The sequence below is a fragment of the Staurois parvus genome, unplaced genomic scaffold (assembly GCF_062004578.1).
Source record: "Staurois parvus isolate SC_StPar_1 unplaced genomic scaffold, SC_StPar_1.0 ptg000068l, whole genome shotgun sequence".
Classification (NCBI taxonomy): Eukaryota; Metazoa; Chordata; class Amphibia; order Anura; family Ranidae; genus Staurois; species Staurois parvus.
This window is the reverse complement of record NW_028317864.1, coordinates 2,030,001-2,051,219: the sequence shown is the minus strand read 5'-3', so window position 1 is coordinate 2,051,219 and position 21,219 is coordinate 2,030,001. Positions and strand designations below refer to the sequence as shown.

General features: G+C 41.4%; 1 protein-coding gene across 4 annotated transcripts in view; it reads right to left on the bottom strand.

Annotated features, from left to right (window-relative positions):
* Positions 1–1,309: 1,309 nt before the first annotated feature.
* The window catches only part of SPTAN1 (spectrin alpha, non-erythrocytic 1), a 119,775-nt gene continuing 99,865 nt past the window's right edge, over positions 1,310–21,219 (bottom strand). For 2 of the 4 annotated variants that reach the window (XM_089669021.1, XM_089669023.1), the window contains 21 exons: positions 21,080–21,094; positions 19,802–19,933; positions 19,092–19,229; positions 18,907–19,011; positions 18,593–18,801; positions 17,591–17,711; positions 17,359–17,480; positions 16,195–16,327; positions 16,002–16,100; positions 15,764–15,923; positions 15,261–15,337; positions 14,951–15,160; positions 14,557–14,853; positions 14,160–14,272; positions 13,925–13,942; positions 8,318–8,372; positions 6,681–6,877; positions 3,875–3,928; positions 3,644–3,790; positions 3,411–3,558; positions 1,310–1,595 (listed from right to left, as the gene is read on the bottom strand). In XM_089669021.1, the coding sequence (XP_089525147.1) occupies positions 1,470–1,595; positions 3,411–3,558; positions 3,644–3,790; positions 3,875–3,928; positions 6,681–6,877; positions 8,318–8,372; positions 13,925–13,942; positions 14,160–14,272; positions 14,557–14,853; positions 14,951–15,160; positions 15,261–15,337; positions 15,764–15,923; positions 16,002–16,100; positions 16,195–16,327; positions 17,359–17,480; positions 17,591–17,711; positions 18,593–18,801; positions 18,907–19,011; positions 19,092–19,229; positions 19,802–19,933; positions 21,080–21,094 (2,676 nt within the window). In that variant the 3' untranslated portion in view covers positions 1,310–1,469. The remainder of the gene's footprint in view (positions 1,596–3,410; positions 3,559–3,643; positions 3,791–3,874; positions 3,929–6,680; positions 6,878–8,317; positions 8,373–13,924; positions 13,943–14,159; positions 14,273–14,556; positions 14,854–14,950; positions 15,161–15,260; positions 15,338–15,763; positions 15,924–16,001; positions 16,101–16,194; positions 16,328–17,358; positions 17,481–17,590; positions 17,712–18,592; positions 18,802–18,906; positions 19,012–19,091; positions 19,230–19,801; positions 19,934–21,079; positions 21,095–21,219) is intronic. The other 2 variants (XM_089669022.1, XM_089669024.1) reach the window with 1 other exon arrangement.

Here is a 21,219-nt window from a genome sequence, read left to right as displayed (position 1 = left end):
GCGTTCTTGTGAAATTTGGCACCCTCGGATTTCCCATCTTAGAGTAGTGTGCTAAAAGCTTTAGTGGAAGGGAAATGTATTTTACTTTTTGGTGCTAAAGGTTTAAATTAACAATTTTTTTTTTTTTTTTTTTACAAATGGTGGAAGCCTAGAAAAAAAAAATAGTGGGACCTTAAATTTTCATTTTATGTCTGCTTTAAAAGTAATACCTCCCTGTAAGGATTTACATTTATAATCTGTAAAACTTTGTAAGGTGAGGATGATTGACGTACAATCACAACACATGCATTGAGGTTGATTTGCTAAAGGAATATCCAGTCATGAGCTAGAAAAAAAAAAAAATTATGCAGACATGATTAGATGGTTGCAATTACTGCCCTCATTTATTAAAGTCAAACTGTGTGTTTTTTTTTTACTGTAATGCATTCCTAAAAATTGAGCCACCCACTGCCCCCCCCACCCCTAAATTCCTAAACACTTACCTGCCTCCTCCTCACAGATTCAGTGCTGTCCAAGCTGAGGCAACACTCTTCTCTGTTCCTGGGCTCACAGCAGACACTGACAGCAACAGAAGCCTATGGCTCCACTGCCCTCAGTCAAACTCCTGTGAGAAGGGAGTGGGGTGTGTGGCTTACCTGAGCTGTGTGTGTCTATAGATGTCTGGCTCAAGAGCTCACCCACATGGGTGCTTCTTTAGCACCTGGCTTGCCAAGAGGTTACTTGGAGGAAGAATAAGCAGACAGCACCGGCGGGGGACCACCAAAGAGGAGGTGAGGGACTGTACACAGTCCAAACTAAGAGCAAGCCTGTCATCTGCTGTATGAAGGATTGCTCCACTGCCAGCACAGACCACACCTCTTGTCCAGACTTCTCTGTGCCATGCTGTCCCCCCTTGTCCCAGCCATGATGGTGGGTATGGGGAGAAGAGTGCAGCGGGCCAGGCAAAATGTCCATGGAGAAGGTACAGTTGAAATCTGGGGGGGAGCCCCCCTAGATCCAACCATGCTTTAGTAAATCAGGGGTCACTGTATCAGTTTCTTGTGAACAATATATATCCCGCTTGTTCCATTTCTAGTGCAGCAAAACCACACCAGTGGGAAAGGGCCATTTTGGTAGAAGACAGCGAGGAGTTGACTGAATGTTAAGGAAAATGGAACTTTTTTTTTTCTTTTTAAAGTCATTGTAATATAAGCCGATGACTACATCTCATTCATGTGAATTTAATTTTCATAACAACAAGACAAAATCCACCCAAATGTAAAGTTGTGAAACTTTTTTTTTTTTTTCAAAGATACACACAACATCGGAATGAATATTTAGCGTTTATTAAAGCACACTGCTTATATTGCTTCTTCAGTTGGCTAGACCCAAAGCTAAAACAATGACAACACAGTGCGGGCATGGGGGGTGGGGAGAAAGAGGACATGCACAGCCAAAGTCAGCAGGCACGAGCAAGGAATTCGGCTACGTCAGTTCACGAATAGCGAACGCGTAAATTCCACATAGTCATACGCAGAGGGCAACTCGCGGCCCTTACTGTCCATATATGGTTTCATGTGTGAGATGCAGTAGTCTGCCTGTTCACGTGTCAGGTTCTGAAAAACAAACAGGTTTTGATGGATTAAAAACAATAGAACAGTCTATTCTGTTCATCACAAGAAGGCTCGCCGAGTGCTCAATAAACCCAAGTGCCTAATCATGAAATGTGAATCACTCCACTGCAAGCAGGCTGCATACACCCTAAACCTTTTTTTTTCTTTTAAAACCATACTGTTGCCCTTAGCACAGCACAATTCTGTGGTACATGTTTGGAGATCCAAACTGCTGATCAACCCAAAGTGAAGCACTGTGCAGAGGAACTGCTGGAGACAATCGATGTTGTTTTTTAGGAAGTGTGAGCAGTGTGCAGAGAGTATGTCGGACTGCTGGAGATCTGGACCAACCAGGGCTGGTGAAGGGCCTCCAGTCCAGATCTTCAGCAGTCCGCTACACCTTCTGCACCGTGGCCCTGTTTGGTCCAGATCTTCAGCATAGGGTGTAGTGGACGGCTGGAGATCTGGACCAAACATGGCCACTATGCAGAGGGTGTATCAGACTGCTGGAGATCTGGACCAAACAGGGCTGGCGAAGGGCCTCTGTGCAGAGGGTGTGTTGGACTGCTAAGCTCTGTGCTATGAAATGGTTTGGATCTGCAGTGTGCTGTCAGCATTTTAACCCTAGCTCCAGAACAGTTCGGTTAAAAATAAAAAAGCCAAATAGTTTTCTAATCATACAGCCTCTTGTTTACAGACTTTAAACTGTGATTTACGGACTCTGTTTACCTTTGGGAACATGTTACACCCATTTTTAGAGTGGAGCACATAACATGTTCCTGATTTCTCCTGTGACACCTTTCAACCTCTCCCCACTCCTGCTGCCACAGTTTGAAAGGAGCGCAGCCATGGGGCTCCACCCACACAGCTGCATCAGTCACAGTCTTTGCCCTGTTAATTGAGAACTACAAGCGGTTAGTCGCATTGTTGATTGCGCTAGTAGTCCATTTATTTTTGCGGTCATTCAGTAACTGCTCGTATGTACAGAATACAGCTACGACAGTCTGCAGGAGCCTGAGCTTGCACCCAGGTTCCAAAAAATATTTATTTTTATTTTACCTGCAAAAAAGATCTTTTTTTTTTGAAAGGTGATTTAGCATACTTATTTCCCATCACCGACAGTTTCGCTCTGAAATCTAGGTAGTTTTTTTATACTTCTTTCAAGATATGCCCTTTATATTTTTTATGGGCTCTTTTATTTCAACGGATGAGCAAGTAAGCCCAAAGCCACCCTGATGCTGACCATACTATACAGTGAAGAAAAAAAAAAGTTTTAATTTTAGCCAGCTTTACAAAAAACAACCCAAAGGATCAAGGCAACATACCACCACCAAACAGTTTTAATAGGCAGTTGTGTGGCTACAAAACATTTCCATCAGGATCTATCACCCTATGGTTTCTGAGTGTTTGCTCAGCAGTACTGTATTGAAGGCAGGACAGGTGGGCAGCCATTTCCAATTGTTAAAGCATTAGGACCATTTGAGAACTGCTCATTAGACAGAGACCAGCATATTCTTGGTACCAGCTTGCCACAACAACTTTTAAGTTAGCCATAGAGGTTTCAAGTCTTTTTGCCCACTGCAACAGGGACCAGACAAGATTCAAACCATGTATGGGGCAGGCTGAATGTACCCATGTTAATTGATCAATCAGCTTGGAATCTGTCCCTATAATAAAGGTAAAGGTCTTCAGCAGTCCAACTTTAGCTTGTTTGTAAAAAAAAAAAAAAAAACTTCTTTAGGTGAAAGCTTAAATTTCCATGAACAAGACCGCAATAAACATCTCAGAAAATACAACGAAGATTTTTAGTTTTTTTACCTGATAGAGTTCTTCTTTTGTGACGTACGGTTTCTGCTCAGTGCTGAGCGCTCGGAATGCACTTTCAATCTCCTCACTGGACTTCACATTTTCAGTTTCCCTGCTAATCATGAATGCCATGTATTCTTGTAAGGACACGTGTCCATCTCTGTCAAGAAACAAGACAAAGATCATCAGAGAAGTGCTTACTAAAATCTTCACCAAATGTGCATTACATAACCCACTGAAAATACCTGTTTGGGTCTACGATATCTAAGATGTTCTCAAATTCTGGATCAGGTTCTCCTTCCTCCACCATTGGGAGATCATATCCAAGAGACCTCAAGCAAGACTTGAACTCCTGGTGGTTAAGACGGCCAGACTTGTCCTTGTCGAAGTGCCTGAGGAATAAAAGGAGGTTTTATCCAAGAAGCTGGAATCCACCAGACAAGGCACAGGTGTAGCTGAGCCACAGCAATACTCACTTGAACATCATACTGAATTCCTTGAGAGCTTCCTCTGTGACACCCGTTGTGTTTCTGAAAGAAGAAATCAATAACCATCAAAAGCTGGGTTAACAAATGTTTTTTGTTGCATGACCCTACAGAAACTCACAGAATATCACAGATTGGAATAAGCAACCTGGTGGAAGGGCCCCATATCACTACTAAGCATTGCCGTAAACCGCTTCATCCTCCCCCTCTAAATTTCACACGTGTGAAAGTATAGAACCCTTTCAGGATTACCTATGAGTACCCACTGTTCACTTTCCATCATCTGAAGTGATAGTCAATGCAAAATTCTGTGAAAAAAAGGTTAACTCTTATGCAGAAAAGTGAAGGAAGCACTAAACTAAGTGGACACCATTGACCTAGTTGGTAGACACTACACGGTAGGCTTCAGCATTAAAACAGGCAGATTTGTCCACAACTGTAGTTCTCATGCAGAGGACTGCCCATTTAAATGCCAAGCTAAGTGGCCGGGATTCCACTTCTTATTGCAATGACTTGGTTTGATGAATTGAAACAACATTTTTGCAAGATTAGACACAGGCAAAGCCTCACAGACTGGCAGCTGAAACCAAGTCTTGGAGCACTGCAAGCAATCTTGTTATTTTTTTAAATCCAGAACTAACTGTCCTGCTGTATGAATCACATTCTAGGAAAAGTTTTATTGGAAATATTCTTGGCTCACAGAATTAAACCAGAAGGCCCGAACTTTACCATGGGCATACTGGAAGCCATTTTGTCCTTTATATTCTATTTTCATGGTTTCTGAACAAAGGTTCTAACAGCAGACATTCCCAGATTCTTACTGCATACTTTCCCGGGTTATACATTTGGGTGTGTATGATTATACCAGACAGGTACAAGATAAAGATAGGACATGATAGCAAGTTGCAAGGTAAATTGAGGACTCCATGTCTCGATTGAAGAAAGGAGAAAAGAACGGTTCACAAGAATTTTTTTTTTTCCATGAACATCTGGAAAAGAGTTCATATTAAAAACTTTACATTGCATATGGTATTATTTTAATCAAATGTCAATTACTAATAATATTGCATAAAGTTAAAACTGGAGTTCCAGTCAGCTTTGTGTTTTATTAAAAGTCAGCAGCTACAGTTATTGTAGCTGCTGACTTTTAATAAACACACACTTACCTGTCACTGGATCCAGCGATGTACTCACCTGTGCTGGCCCTTCTCTGCGCCGGCATCACAACTGTGGGCACCAGGCTGTGACAGCTTGCAGCTTCACATTCGTGTGCCCCCTGCGCATTCGGATTGGTCTGGCAGTCTTCTGGGACCTGTGAAGGTTCCCAAGAGACTGCAGGAAAAAGGAGGTGGCCGAACCTTCGGCTCACTTCGCCGCAGCAAACTGAGCCAGAAGTGGAACTCTGCTTTGATACTTGAATAATTAAGTAATTTGGGTTTTTATATTACTACATTCCATCTCCATATATATTTTATCTATATTATTGGTTTTAACAATGAATACCTATATTGGTAAATATTATGGACATTGTTTTCAACGTTATAAATAGAGTCTGTATGCTACAGAAATTAGCTCATTTGTACTGAAGATTCTAAATTATCTAAGTGATTGTCTGTAAGACAAAAAGGTAGAACTGTTTTTTCCTCTGTCTTCAGAATCACTTAGAACAGGTTAGACAAACTGGGACCAGTGTCACTGAAAATAACATATTGCCTGTTGAAAAGACAGTTATCTCTTAAAATTTTTTAGTTTTCGTATGAGCCAGGGGTTAAAGGTCAACTTTTGACATAATACAGGAATTTAAGAGAAATCCAAAATTCTTCCTAATCCTATACTGCCCCCTGCAGTTTATTAGGAAAGAATAATGACACCTAATGTGATGTCATAATTAGGCGAGATAAGCTATGCTCGCCTAGTATTTTTGGGGTGATAAAAAAGTTAGACAGACAAGAAAACAACAGACACACACAAGTGCTGTCAGCTCGTGGCCAACTTGCTTCTATCATAGAAAATATCAGTAACATATAACTTTCATTCTTCTGCAGGAAATCTATGCTGACATATATATCTCCAGCTAAACAGTTTAGTCTGATCAAGGTTATGGTTAGCACCGGAGTTGATGTGAAATCATTTTAACTGCAGTATAAATTATTTTCATTTCAATTCTCTGGGGGGAGGATTCTCTTTTAAATGTCCCCAAAGCTAATTTCAGCTTCTAGTCAATGGTTTAACTGGTTATGTATGACAAAGTAGACAACTCAGTGGAACATTTGATCTTGACCTCAGATAGATTCTAAGCTTATTGGATTGGCCTGTGTATAGTATTCTAAATCATTTCATGCCAAGGCATAGGTTGAGCTTTGAATATGTGGTTGTAGGGAGATCACATGGTCAATTTGCATAGTTATTGTCATATGTAGCTGATAGAATCAAACTGTCTAGAATTTCACTGTAGGAAACTAATTCATTAATATTTGAAAATGATTGCTGGTTTGAACTTCTAACGCTTATTTTTGATTAGATCATTGTACTGTTATTTTGAATTATTTATCATCACCTATTTCATTACCATTTTGCACTTATTTTATCAAGAAAAATATATTTTTGCACATTATTGCTTTTTATTTAGTCTTCAAATTAGCGCAAATTAAAAATTCTGATCTATGAAAATTAGATTTCTGCCTGTTTTCATAACTTATATACTGGTTATTTTCCTCAGAGCTAAAGTTCTGACAGTTTCATCAAGTGAATGTTGCAGAAAACAAGAGACTATGCACACCAGCTTTCTCCAACATACCTGGCTTGGATTTGCTGTTCCAGGTTGTGTTGCATTCTCATGCCCAGTTGATCTAATTGGTCCCACTGTTGTGCCAGTCCCACTGTACTGTGTTCTGTGTATTTATTATCCAAAATCAATGCCTCTTCCATAGCAGCTCCCAAGTCCTCTATCTTCTTTAGCTGGCTTCTCATTGCCCGAATCTCTTGATGTTTCCTCTGTGGTGGGAGAAGAAAAATAAGTCAATAAACCACTCCAGAAGTGTGATAATTTTGTAATTCAAACCAGGACAGAATATTTTTTTCTGAAGTCTAATCTCCAGCATCTATATGCCTAGAAATGGTGATATTTCTATATGTATGTGTGAAATGTAAAATTAATCACTGTTCTTGCAAAATTTCTATTGTAAAGGAATCATACAGGAAAAAACACGAGCTCAATCATAGGAGATCAACAAAATACGCTGCAAGGATTACCAAACAAACTAAATAGGCAATGCTAAGTGGCAATTACACCCTCCTGCAGGAACCCCACAAGAGCCATCAGGTCTCAAATCTCTAAAGCGGCTTTAAAACTTTTGCACTGACAGGAAGAGAATGCAACTAAACTGCTCCAAAAGCTATCCTGGGAGGTGAGACTACACTGGTTTAAAAGTGGACTTGTTATCTTGGATATTGATACAATAAACAATTTCTTCTAATTTCTCTTTAAAGCCTTAGGGCCCCCTTCACACAAGCAGACTGAGTGTATACGTCTGTCTTTCTTTCTTTTTTTTTTTCTTCAGATGAACCCGATCAGACCATCAAAATGTTCTCTATAGGGAGGTGGATGTAAATGGACATGTGTCCGATTGCACCTGATGAGGATCTGTTCCCTATTTGCCGATCAGATCAGATGACAGTCAGCTGTAACCAGGTAGTCTGTTCACATCCTACCACCCCATAGAGAACAACGAGCAGTGTCCATGTCCGCTTGGAGAAGTCCACCCATGTAGAAAGGCCCCAACTTTGGGAGTTACAAGGAAAAAAAAACCCACAAAAACCTACCCTCTCAGTATGCCACTCAGCACCCCATCCCACAAATGTTTAAATGCTCATTATAGCCTCCATCTTACCTTACTCTCCTCCACTCTAGGCTGTGAGCAGTCCCTTGCTGTCCTGTTGTACAATGCAGGGCTACTGGCTCTACCTTGTACTCTGACATCATTGTGCAACTGCTGTTCAGTGCATCTTAAAGAGGCATTAGGGACTAGTCACAGAAATGGAGGGCACCTGCTGTAGCATGCAAGCATACCTTGGTCTGGTCAAATGATCATTTTCAACAGTTGAAAGTCTACCTCTGCTGGGTAATTTCCAGTACAACAAGCTACATAGATTAACATTTAGACAGGTGGACGGTCAAAATTCTCTCAGCCCGAATACTCTTGGGAGGTGCAGGAACTACGCCTGCCAAGATGCTGTAGGGCCATTTATTTGACCACATATGTGGTGACTGGAGAAGACTCAATGCAAACATTTAGATTCTCTTTTAAAGCTGCATGCATGGAGCAAGTTAATTTATCTCTGCTAATCACACAGTTGTCCTTTTCTGCACTGCATCTTATTTTGCTATTTGATATAAATTACGGTCTCACAGTCCTTCATCAGTATGGTACACACCTTAGTTGCTTCCAATTGAGACTCCAACGTTCCAGATTCTTCAACCATGCAAGACCTGTACAGAAACATCAGTCAGGATCAGAAGACTTTTACACCGGTATCTTGAAGTTAGCAGAGCACGGCTGCTCTAACTGCATTTTCTAATCATACACCACGCTGTGTTTTGTAGAAATGTGTGTGATCTTGTGCTTCATGTTAACTTCAAGTCCAAGACAGACTCCAGAGGAATAGCCCCATGCCAAGCCGCCACCACCACACCCCTGAGCCCAGTGTTGCAGCAGAAAAAGTGCCTACAGGAAGCCTCTCTCAAAAGAGCCACACCATGGTGTTAGTACACAAGTATCAAGAGTGCAAGCACTGAACACTCCCAATCCACAGCCACTCAACTAGATCACTCCAGCCAACCAGACCAAGTCACTTCCTTGTGATCATACAGTGCAACACGTGGAGGTTAGGAGCTCACACAACAGTCTGTGCACTTTACCCTACAAGTGAGAGAACTGAAAAATATACCCCACAACTGGTATTTCTGTTATGGGGGGGTGTAAGAGTGGGACTTATTGAGGAATCTGATGGCAAGATCGTCCGTACTGTAGTTACTTGCTTTGAGATATTTAAAAAGGTTTCTGCCTTTGCCGTCTGAAGAAGATGGTATCAAGAAAAGATCTTATTGATATATTTGAGACCAACCATATTTTAAACAGCTTCCAACACTGACAAAACGTCAGCACTCCAATCTGATTCTTAGTGGGAGTTTAAACCACCTAGGCTAGTTTATAGTAGATGCTACAGAAGGAACGTGAAATAAGACCGCTGCACTCAACCTCTTAAAATATATGCTGGCCATACCATTGTGAGGAAGTCCAATCCTCACTGTAGGATTTTTTCATTGACATGTTACTACTGAACACCCAAAAATCTAAGCTGAGCTGGTCTCCTGTTAGGAGAAGCTAAACAGGTGACCCGACTCAAACTCCACTCAAATGAAATACCAATTTTGGCTTAAGAGACCCCTTAAGGGGGTACACAAACTACTCCACTGGCAGAATCATGACTAGATTGGACACTCATATGGCAGACACTCATCTGTAAGGTCTGACAAGTTAGTGGGATTCTCATACTAGAAAAAGTCAGGTCACTAGTGTAACATGTTACTGTTGCAGCAGCTCCCCCTGAGAGTGGGTCAGGGATCCTCTCCCCATACCCACTGTCACAATTAAAATAATGAAAAAAAAAATGCGGCCATAAAGGGGCTCTACCCACCCAGCTGCGTCCTTCATTCACAAAGTTCTGTGAATGGGAGCGCTACAAATACCACTACTGTCAGCCATTGCGGCTGATGCTTGTAGATCTCAATGGACTACCTGGACACTGATGAGCACACTAGGTAGTTCAATGATACTTCCTGTCATTTAGTAACTGCCTGCCCATACAAGGTACAGGCAGACAACTACACTGACAGTCTGCAGGAGCCTGAGATTGCACCTGTAATCTGCTGATCGTGGGTGCAACGCTTTACAAGCTTCAAGTAAAAAAACTTGCTCTTTAATGGCTACTGTAGCTTGTTAAAAGTGACAGCAGCCCTATTTAGAACTTTAGTTTAGCATACTAAAACTGGAGCTGAAAGATGCTAAAAGCTTTAACAAACCTACCCAAGGCTTTCTGTACACACTATCGTTATACATGTGTGTACACAGATTGAAGCTGCTATTCAACAGATATTCGTTGACTTAAAATGACACCACACAATATAAAGTCCCCAAAAAAAGGACTGCCTACTTTCCAGAGGAGTGGAAATAATCTTTAATTTAATATAGAAACAAATCTGTTGGAATGAACAAATGACTGTGGTACATTTACATGCAGCATGGAAGCCTCAGATCAAAAATGACGGGTGCAATTAAAAACGCTTACGTTCACCTATTTAAGAGCAGCCATGTCCATCTTAAAAGGCAGTCTGCAGCACTGGCTGATATCAATTTGGCAGCTATGGTATACAGGAAAGACAGTGTGGAGAAGCCCTCAAAGTCCCCTCAATTTTTCTCTAAGTTTAGAAAGAGTAGTGAAAAGTAATGCTAAAATATTACTGTTTGTGCTCCTGTTGGAGACATTTTCCCTCCACTTCCTGTCCTAGTGACAACCAGGACAAGAAGTGAGTGGAAATATTAAGGAGAAAACACCAACTTAAAAAGGTGTAGCCTTTTCCCATTCAACCAGAAAAACTGGTTTGTTTTTTTTATCCCATTAGGGACATTTCTATTTAAATCCTGTTCCTGTGACAAAAAAAGTATGGAATTCTCCACTACATGGCCCCATACAGCAATAAAAAAAAATAAATAAATAAAAAAAGGAGGGCAGATATTCTATCCCTTCCCTGACCTATTCAAAGCTTAAAAAGGTTTTGGGTGGAATTCCACTTTAAGTCAAATATTCCCCTGAAAATCTGAAATGTTTGATCCTTAACCCCTTCACGCTGGTGCCTCCCATCCCTTTAAGGGGTTTCTGATGCCGGGAGGCAGGGCAGGGTTTAGGGTTATGTGACTGAGGCGATTGGCTGTCATGCAGTCACATGATCAGAAAGGTCCCGATCGCAAGGAGAGATCCTTTCCGTGGGACGCTGACACACGTGCTGGGAGTGCACAGGGCGCGAGCTCTCAGCAGGTTTACAAATGGTAAGCAAATATAAGGCCACTCAGCGGCAAAGCTCAGCCGCCAAGAGGCCGTATATTGGCGTAAAGAGTTTAAAGAGGAAATCCTGCAGACACCAGAAGGGAAGGCTATATGGTGAGCACTCAACGACTGGTGTCCTTGGCTCGATATTGCAGCAGTGTGTTAGTAATGAGAAAGCATCACATAGTGCCACAGAAAACCAGTGGAAAAAGGAATAAAGAAGAAAAACCTTCCAGATAGATCATCCCCAACTTCATACTGATACACACGTATGACTCTGCGATAGGCTATGCTAGAGAAGAGAGACCCAGTTGTGAATTGTCCATACCCCCAACACAAGGATCAGGAAAACAGAAAGCCACAGCATCCACCTTACACAGCAGCTTATCCACCCATGTAGGAGCCATATACAGATTGTAAGAGGAATTAGCTGGAGATCTAGAAACTTTCAGACCTCCCAAAACAAATAAGGCATGAGCATTGCAACAGAAGGATGTGAAAATCATTGTGCAGTATTTAAATAAAGTATATATGGCTGCTATGAGGCTGAAGTTAAAGGACCTGCACTTGTGAGCATCTCTTGGAGCACTCGGGGTGGTATGGAATCCTTGGTTCTTAGTGTTCCCAGAAGCACCAATGCACCCTTCAGATCTTTTCAATGGACACAGGTTAAGCAGCTATTCTGAGCAGTGAATACATGTTGGATGTTACACACAGTGAATTTTGGCCCAAGAGAAATGTAACATCGGCCAAATGTAGTCGAATATACAGTTGTGTTCAAAATAATAGCAGTTTGTTGAAAAAAGTGAATAAAGCTCAAAATCCTTCTAATAGCTTTTATTTCCATACACACAAATGCATTGGGAACACTACACATTCTATTCCAAATCAAAACATGAAGAAAAATATCAAAATTTGTGTTGTTCCTCTAAAAAAAATTGAAGAAAAGTGAATATTAGGCTGTTCAAAAAAATAGCAGTGTTTGTATTCTTCTTTACAAACTCAAACATTCACTATATAAACTGAAAAATGTTTGAAGATTTTGCTTTCCTTTGAATCACATAATGAATATTTCGTTGTATAAGCACTGTTTCTGAGAACTGCTGTACATCTGTGTTGCATGGAGTCAACCAACTTCTGGCCCCTGTGATCAGGTATTCCAGCCCAGGATGATTGGACTACATTCCACAGTTCTTCTCTATTTCTTGGTTTTGCCTCAGAAACTGCATTTTTGATGTCACCCCACAATTTTTCTATTGGATTAAGATCCGAGGATTGGGCTGGCCACTCCATAACGTCAATCTTGTTGGTCTGGAACCAAGATGTTGCACGTTTACTGGTGTGTTTGGGGTCGTTGTCTTGTTTGAACACCCATTTCAAGGGCATTTCCTCTTCAGCATAATGCAGCATGACCTCTTCAAGTATTCTGATGTATTCAAACTGATCCATGACCCCTGTTATGTGATAATTTTGTCCCAACACCGTAGTACGAGAAACATCCCCATATCATGATGCTTGCACCACCATGCTTCACTGTCTTCACAGTGTACTGTGGCTTGAATTCAGTGTTTGGGGGTCGTCTGACAAACTGTCTCCGGCCACTAGACCCAAAAAGAACAATCTTACTTTCATCAGTCCACAAAATGTTGCGCCATTTCTCTTTAGGCCAGTCAATATGCTCTTTGGTGAATTGTAACCTCTTCAGCACATGTCTTTTTTTCAACAGTGGGACTTTGCGGGGGCTTCTTGCAGATAGTTTGGCTTCACATAGGCGTCTTCTAATTGTAACAGTACTCACAGGGAACTTTACACCTTCTTTGATCTTCCTGGAGCTGATTGTTGGCTGAGTCCTTGCCATTTTGGCTATTCTTCTATCCATTCGAATGGTAGTTTTTCACTTTCCTCTATGTCTTTCAGGTTTTGGTTGCCATTTTAAAGCATTTGCGATCATTTTAGCTGAGCAGCCTATCATTTTCTGCACTTCTTTATATGTTTTCCCCTCTCCAATCAACTTTTTAATCAAGGTACGCTGTTCTTCTGAACAATGTCTGGAACGACCCATTTTCCTCAGAATTTCAGAGAGAAATGCACTGTAACCAGCATGTACAACATTTGCTGCCTTCCTTCCTTAAATAAGGGCAATAATTGCCACCTGTTTTTCAAAGATTGAATGACCTCACTAATAGAACTCCACACTGCTATTATTTTGAACATGCCCCTTTCAATTAGTGATTCAATTACACAGAATCATCAGCATGCATGTCATGACTGTTGGGTCTGTTGGATTTCTATTACTCTACTACACCTGCTAGTAAATTATTTGCCATGTAAAAATATCATTTCTACCAAAAACAGTGATTGATCAGGTTAGTGATGTCTGACTGCTATTATTTTGAACACAACTGTATATATGAAAGCACCAAACCAAACTTTGCTTTCAATAACTGGGGGTGACCTCTCTAAAGAGAAGTAGTACTTTCCATAATGGACAAAGATTTGCTCAGTGAACAAGCAATTCTCTTTCTTATGTCAACCAGAGAGTAGTCTCTGAAGGATCTTTATTGTGCTGCAGGAAAAGCCACGAGTACAGACTGTTGTATAGTCTGACATAGGCAATACGTACAGAAGGCTACCATTAGCCTATACTTGACGGTGGAAACCAGTACTTGCTGTTCTACATAAGGTGCTCCGTTTTAACTTAGGAGCTTCTGATTGACTGCTGCTTGGAACCAGTACAATGTAATTTACATTTCACTGAATATTGGAGCTGTCCACCATCATACTAGACAATGTAATTATCTAGGTGTTCAGCTTTCCTGGTCCAGCAGAAAAGTTTGCTCCAGCAGTCCAAAGTCTTCATGCAAACAGATTTAAACATCTACAGTCAACAAATAAGCTGTACACATCTACTGCATCACATAATCTTAGAATACTAACCCGTCCAGAAGGTAGGTCCTATGGACAGAGGCAAATTGAAGGTAGCAGCACAGAGACGGGGGAAAAAAAGAACATACAAAAGTGAAAAAATATAGTTGAAGCATCACAGATTTATAATTCATTACCAAGGGACCATGGATAATTAACATGATAATGCACAGCTGGAAACAAGCGAGAGAACACAAAATGCAGTGGAAAAAACATGAAGGCCTTGTTGGAGGAAAAGATCAGTAACCTGGTCTCCTGGATCCACTGATGGAATGCATTAGCATGTTGGGCAAACTCCTGGCGCAGCTTATCATTCTCCTCTTGCCTTCTCTGTTCCTTCTGAAGTTCCAATTCACGTTCCTATTGGGCAAAAAATAAAATATCAACACTAAAGCCCTATGCCGTAAGCCCAACATTTCCTTCTACTTGATGGCAGGCTGCCTCAACTTCTATGCTTTAAAAAACAGCAACAAAACAAAACAAAAAAAAAAAAAAGAGAAGTGCACAAATCATTGAAGGCCCCATCAAAGCGAACACTTTGGAGCCATACTTCAGACACTGCCCCAAATAAAGTTACTGGGTAACGAAGCCAAAAAACTCAAGATCTTTCCATCAACTGACATAACCAGCCCTTGTATAGTTACCTTTATGATTTTCTGCAGGTTGCGCCACGTCTCTTCCAAAGCTTCCATGGTGAACCAGGTGTATGGATTGGAAGCCACCCGGTAACCCTTGATCTGCCGGTCCAATTCAGCCAGCTGGTTGAAGTCAGTCTGCGCGGAGCTGAGGGAGTTTCGGAATGCATCATGTGCTTCACGCAGAGCTTTGATTTCCTCAAGGGAATTACAGCGGACGGGATCCGTCAAGTCCTCTTCTGCATTCTCAAACCAGCTGTTGAAGGCAGATGCTTTCTTGGCAAATGTCAAGAATAAGTCTTCAACCTAACATGAAACAGAAGTCGATTCAGACTATGGTTGTACACAGATTTTTCTAGAGATTACCTAGGCCAATGCCAATGTTATCACTAAGGCAACCTACCTTTCTGTAGTGCTCTTGTGCCTCTAGAAGCTTTTTCTTCCGAGCAGCGGAATTATCCAGCAGTTGGTTCCATCGTTTCATCAGGGAGGCATGGCGGCACTCGATAGCCCTGGACTGCACATGCTTAGCTGCGAGTAATTGGTCTTTTAGTGCAGTGATGTTGGTGATGCCTTCCTGTTGGAATGCTTGGAGTCCAGCATCAAATGTTTCCTGAAAGTAAAAAATATAAATAAAAACACAAACGAACTCCCTGTAACACAGATCACAGTGCAACAACTGATGGCACAGTATTTACTTACAGTCCACTCACCTGCTTAGTAAGAAGTGTCTGCACAGAGGACAGATCTCTGCCATAGTCATCTGTCTTCAGGCTGTTTTCCTTCTCACCTAAAGGCCACATATGCAAACTATCATAACCAAAGAAAAGCTCACCAATACATCTTTTTATAAAACTTTGGATTCACCGATCTGTGCTTTGCCGCATGCATGGTTATGTATATGTATAGGTGTGAGTGGCGATTATAGAGTTTCTCTCTCACTAAATTGCAGTGTATAGATGTGGAAAGTACAGAATTTCTTCTTGCAATACATTTTATTGCAGCAATATACATGAATTTCACTGCATGAAAAAAGGACAAGTGTGAATAGTCCCTAAACATATCTGGATAGATAGAATTCAAGCAATAGAAATCTGGGAAGCACAATAGTCATGATGATGATATCACCAACCCAACAATTACAATATATAAGCAGATGGCTGCCGCCTTCTTAGATCTGCAGCAGTTGATAAAGATTGTATTTAAAGAGCCTCACCTATCCAGGATTCCACCACGTCTGCCTTCCAATTGAACTGTAGGAAGGCAGAGTTTTCATCAAGCTTGGCTTTGCGCTGAGCGGCTGCTTTCTCAAGCTCTGCCACTTTACCTCTAAGGCCTTGCATTTTGGCACTGATATTGTCTATATGATGATTATTCTGTAAGGAAGATTTAAATATTCAATGTAGCCTTTTGGATGGAACCAATGGCATTTTTCTTGATTGCTAAAATCTTACCTTTCGGATAAGATCTTCTCCATTGGAACAGACATCATGAACCCTTTCCTTGTGTACAGTGAAGTCTGTTTCAAATGCCTCATGTTTCTTGAGCAATCCCTAAACACAGAAGAAACACCAAGATTGCCTTTTACATTCAGTCTCGACTAAGCCAACATTCCACTATTTAACATACAATTTCCAATTTTCTCACCTGGATAGCAGCAAGGGTATCACCATAGTCCTCACTGGCAACCAGAGTCATCTTCTCATTGATCCAAGCTTCCTCTTCCTCAACATTAGCAACAAACTGTTGGTACTCCAGAGATTCCTCCAGCCTCTGACCCCTGCATAACCAATCAATAACAAAGATTTCTGTAGCGATTTCAAATATCTAGGATGCAACTTGCTGATTTAAACACACCTACATCTTTATTGCATTAGAGGAGAGCCCATCCTGCATCTTCAGAAATCAAAAGCCTTACTGTATAGCAGGGGTCTCCAAACTTCCAGAAGAAAGGGCCAGTTTACTGTGCTTCAGAGAGCAGGGGGGGCCGAACTGTGCCAAGTGGGAGTAAATACCAATCTTTGGTATTAGGGGGAGAAAACAGTGTCACTTGGAAGAATAGTACCCCATTTTTGTTGCCAGCGGAAGGAATAGTGCCCCATCTTTGGTGTCAGTGGAAGGAATTATGCCCCATTGTTGGTGTCAGGAACAATGCCTCAAGGGCCAGATAAAGCCAAACAAAGGGCCACAGTTTTGAGACCACTACTGTATAGGAAAGCCAATTTAACTACTGAGAAAGTGTATTCTAAGCAAACCTAACCTCTATAGCGTATTCAAAATGTTCCTCATAGGGAGGTACCAGACTATAAATCCTACCTAAAACAGACTGGGGATTATAAATTAGATTACCACCCCACCTCTTCAATACCCTCCACAACTGCAAAGAGAAAAACTGCGGCAAGAAAGGCCCAACAAACAGACTTCCAAGCAGCTAAAAACATATGTAAAGATATAGGCTTGTGGGATGGAGGAACGAGTGGCCAATAAGAAAAGGTGCTCAAGACATGATTTTTAATCCCCCCTGTGCCTATGAGCCTGGGTAAAGTTACCATGTCAAGTCCTACATTAGCTGCTTTAGATCCAAATCAACTATGCAAACGGTGGCTCTCTTTGTTAAGCTTTTTGAGATTTGAAGATAGACACTAATGGCTATTATAAACCATTGAGTTAAATAGATCATTAAACTACGGCAAAATGGGTGCTAAGAGGAAAGGAAGGAAAAGCCCATGTTATTTTCCAGGTTCCTAAAGCCAGACCTGTAAAAAAAAAAAAAAACATCTCTGGGTGACAGCAAAATTTGCAATTTCTTACCTGGCTGAGGCTTGCTGCTTCAATTCCTTCCAGTGTTCCACAAACTGAGCCAGTCGCTGCTGAATTTCATCCTTTCCAATAGTGTTGTCATCGGCCAATTTCTTACCAGTGTCCAGCACACCCTATAGAGCACAACACAGCTCAGCTACCAAAAAGAGAAAGACGATACAGACAGAACAAAAAGAAAAAAAAAGGCAAAAAAAGATGAACCAGTGCTGGTCAGCTTCTATACCTGAATAGCTGGCTCGTGGGCAGCCAGTTCTGCCTCCAGTCTCTTGTGCTTCTTTCTCAGATTTTGTACTCCAGTCAGATCTCTGCCGTAATCATCAGAACCAACCAAGAGTTTCTTCTCCCTAAGAGCAATAAGAACATGCAAGTGAAGGAGAGCTTCTATGTATTCCACATCTTCTGAACCCTAAACGGAAAATACATGACCACCACATTGCTGGTTCTTTCGCTCATCCCACCCTGAAGACTATTCATACTGCCATGAACAGTTAGGATCTCCCCCTTCCTCTTCGTATTCTCTGCCTCTTTACTCTCATGCAACCCAATTGGTCCCGGAGCCACACACCACAGCTACCAGATCAAGCCCAAGAGGTCTGGATTACTCTGCAGACACTGAATGTTCTGTTCAAGTTCCATATGCTAAACAAGACACAGACCCTATTTTTTGTCCTCTTTAGCTTTTCCAACTATGTTATCTACAAACTAGGGGCTTTATACTGAGATAAAGGTTTTCTGGGTAGCACTGAAGTCTGGTTTCCTGATTGTACTGGTTAGATTTGCATTGTATGGTTTAAGACCTTGTAAATGCATATAAAAATCCATTCAAACTATGAACTGCTTGCCAAAAAATTATGTGACAAATTCATTTTCTAGACTGACTTCTGCACATTTTGTAGGCTACCTTGCCATCCAATGACAAATTTGGTCAGAGAGGAAACTTAGTATTTTCAATCAAATAGATTTATCCAAGCATAGCTGAAGTTAAGGAATTCCATCCAACCTCAAAGCTTACTCTATCTAGTTTTAAGAGAGATTTTTGCCCCGCTATTCCATTATTTACAATGTTCCAGTGTTAAACCTCCTACCAAGAGGACAGCCACTGATGGGTAAATATCTATCAGATATCAATGAGATTGCCATTAAGTCAGAACTCCAGGGAAAGGGAATAGGAAGGTTTTAGAAACCCTTATGTGCTTTCTCTTAGGTATGTTTTTTGTGCACATACTTGATCCAAGATTCCTCATCATCCAGGTCTCTGAAGAACTGATGAAGGCGATGGGACTCATTTAGTTTACTGCGACGACCAGATGCCATTCCTTTAATTCGTTGGAAGCGATCGTTAATAGCATCTCGCTTCTCCTTCACTTGGGAGGTATCGAAAGCGCTACTGGTCATCAGGCTGTCGGCCTGTCCATTCAAATCCTTCAGACGGTCCTGGAGAAAATTAAATGAACAGCTAAATCTCTGCAGATTCCAAACTGCGATATGCAAAAATCAACCCAATTTCTTGATTTTGCAGCCATTTTATTCCAGGCTTACCTCATGGGCAGAGATATCAGCTTCAAGCAGCTGGTGTTTCTTCAGCAGGTTATTGACAGATGCCAAGTCCTTCCCATAATCCTCTGAGGCTAGCAAAGCCTCCACCTGTCGAGAAAGACGTGTAAACTCATTGCATACATGGCCGAGGGTATTGTTATTTGAACCAAATTAATACTTTTTCGTACCTCTGATAGCCAGAAGTCAAAGTCCTTGATACCAGTATTGAAGTTTTGCTGCTTGTTGGCCTCTTTCAACTTTTGGCTCTTCTCAGCAGATTTGTGGACCAGGAACTGCCACTGGTCTGCCAGTGCTGCCAAACGAACCTAAAAATACGTAATCAAGACAATCAACTAACTTTAAGTAGCTCATTCAAGCACAACTCAACATGCAACAATATCTGGACAAAAGACAAACATTTCAGACAGTCTTTGTTCTTTCAGGATTGCCTTGCCCAAAAGAGGACTGCTAGGAGATGTAAACTGCCATCAACAAGACTGTCTCTTGAAGCCAGCAACAAAACGGTCTCTTGAATCGAAACAAAGGTTTGGGTTTTGTACTAAATTGAAGGTTCATTAAAGAAAAGCAGCTACACATACTCTAACCACCTGTAAAAGACCTGGATTGTTTCTTAGATACACAGAATATAACTGGATACTAACATGTATAGGTAAAGTTGATCCAGGGAATATCCGATTGCCTCTTGGGGGATCAGGAAGGAATTTTTTTCCCAGCAGGAGCAAATTGGATCATGCTTTGCTGGGTTTTTTTGCCTTCCTATGAATCAACTGTGGGTGTATGTTTGTTTATAACTTTTTTTTTATAGTTGAACTATAAAATATGGGCTAGTCTTTTTTTCAGCTAGACTATGTAACTATACGTAATTATGTCTGCTCACCTTTACTGCATCCTCGCTGCCGGCACAAGCCCCACGATCTATGAGAGAATTGCCCATGTCTATGACACCACGGATACGATCTGCGTTCGCTTGCAGCTCAGCCTCGAATGCTTGGTGCTTCTGATGTTTGCTCTGCAGGTTAATAAAGGCAGCAGTTAAACACCTTCGTATTACATGAGCATGGACTACACTGGATGTCTGAACAAGTGACATGGGGTTACAGTGTTCTTGGACTCCAGAGTATTAGAAAAAAAGGGAAGGCAGTTCCATGACCAGTTATCTGAGAGATGCAATGAAGACACAAAACAATGACAAACGAAAAAAAATGCCACAGTCCAAGAACAATCAGACGAGACCCAAACACGTTCTGCATGAGTTTTAAAGGTCACCATTGCTGTGCTTACGGCTTGCAATTTTTTTTTAAATTTTGGGACTTTTGGTTTTTTACCTAAAGGACTAAAGTTTGAGGGGTCAGCAGCCAAAAGGTGATTACAAATAAACTCAGAAGTCATCTGAGAGAGCCTCAAGTTTAAGGCCTCATTCACATGGGAACTTGCACCTGTAATGCAGACAGCACTTTCATGTCTATGGGCATGGGCTGCATGGACACAGCCAGTCGGCTGAATTTGAGACCTGTGTAGGGGGAATGCTCCCAAATGCAAACAGGCAGTGTTTTGAGCTGCTCACTAGCACCCACAGGGCTGCCAAAATGAGGCTGGGCAGCTGCTGCATTCCCAAAGACATGAATGCACTCCACGAAGTACCTGGCAGCTCCAGACACTTAAAGACATTACCCATTCATGGACTATGAGTTAAAGTTCCCGTAAAAGGACAATGAAAAGTAAAAAAACAATCCTCCAGAAAGAGAAGGTCTCTGGGGAATGGGAGGGTTACCAAGAACAGGCACTTCTAAGTGATAGTGCATTCAGCTTACAGAGATACATCAGTACTGTAACTTTTCTCTGTGGGGCATGCTTCTGGACCATGCATCTAGCAGCATTAAGTCCAAAGTGAGCCTACACACATGGGCCCAGTATCTACAGACAGCAAGACCTGACTTTGGTTGCGTGACCTGTTCGGTAACATCATGTAGAGCGTGTTTTGCCAGCAGGCGAAACTAAACCACCAAACTTGGGCTAGTAAACAAAATGATGAAAAAACAATGACTACTAACTATAAGATACATAGGAGACAGATGACCAGCACTGAATAAAGGAAACCAATACAGATGGTTATGAACAAAGGTGAAGGACACAAAAGCTCTTCCTGACCACTTACCAGGAGTTTGGAAAGCTATAAAATAGATTGAGAAAAGAAGGCATTGAGTAAAAGATACTCCACTGTAGGAAGCATGAATGGCTACTACTTTAATACATGAAACAATAAGATAACCTGATTTAAAGTGAGCGTGTGCTTTA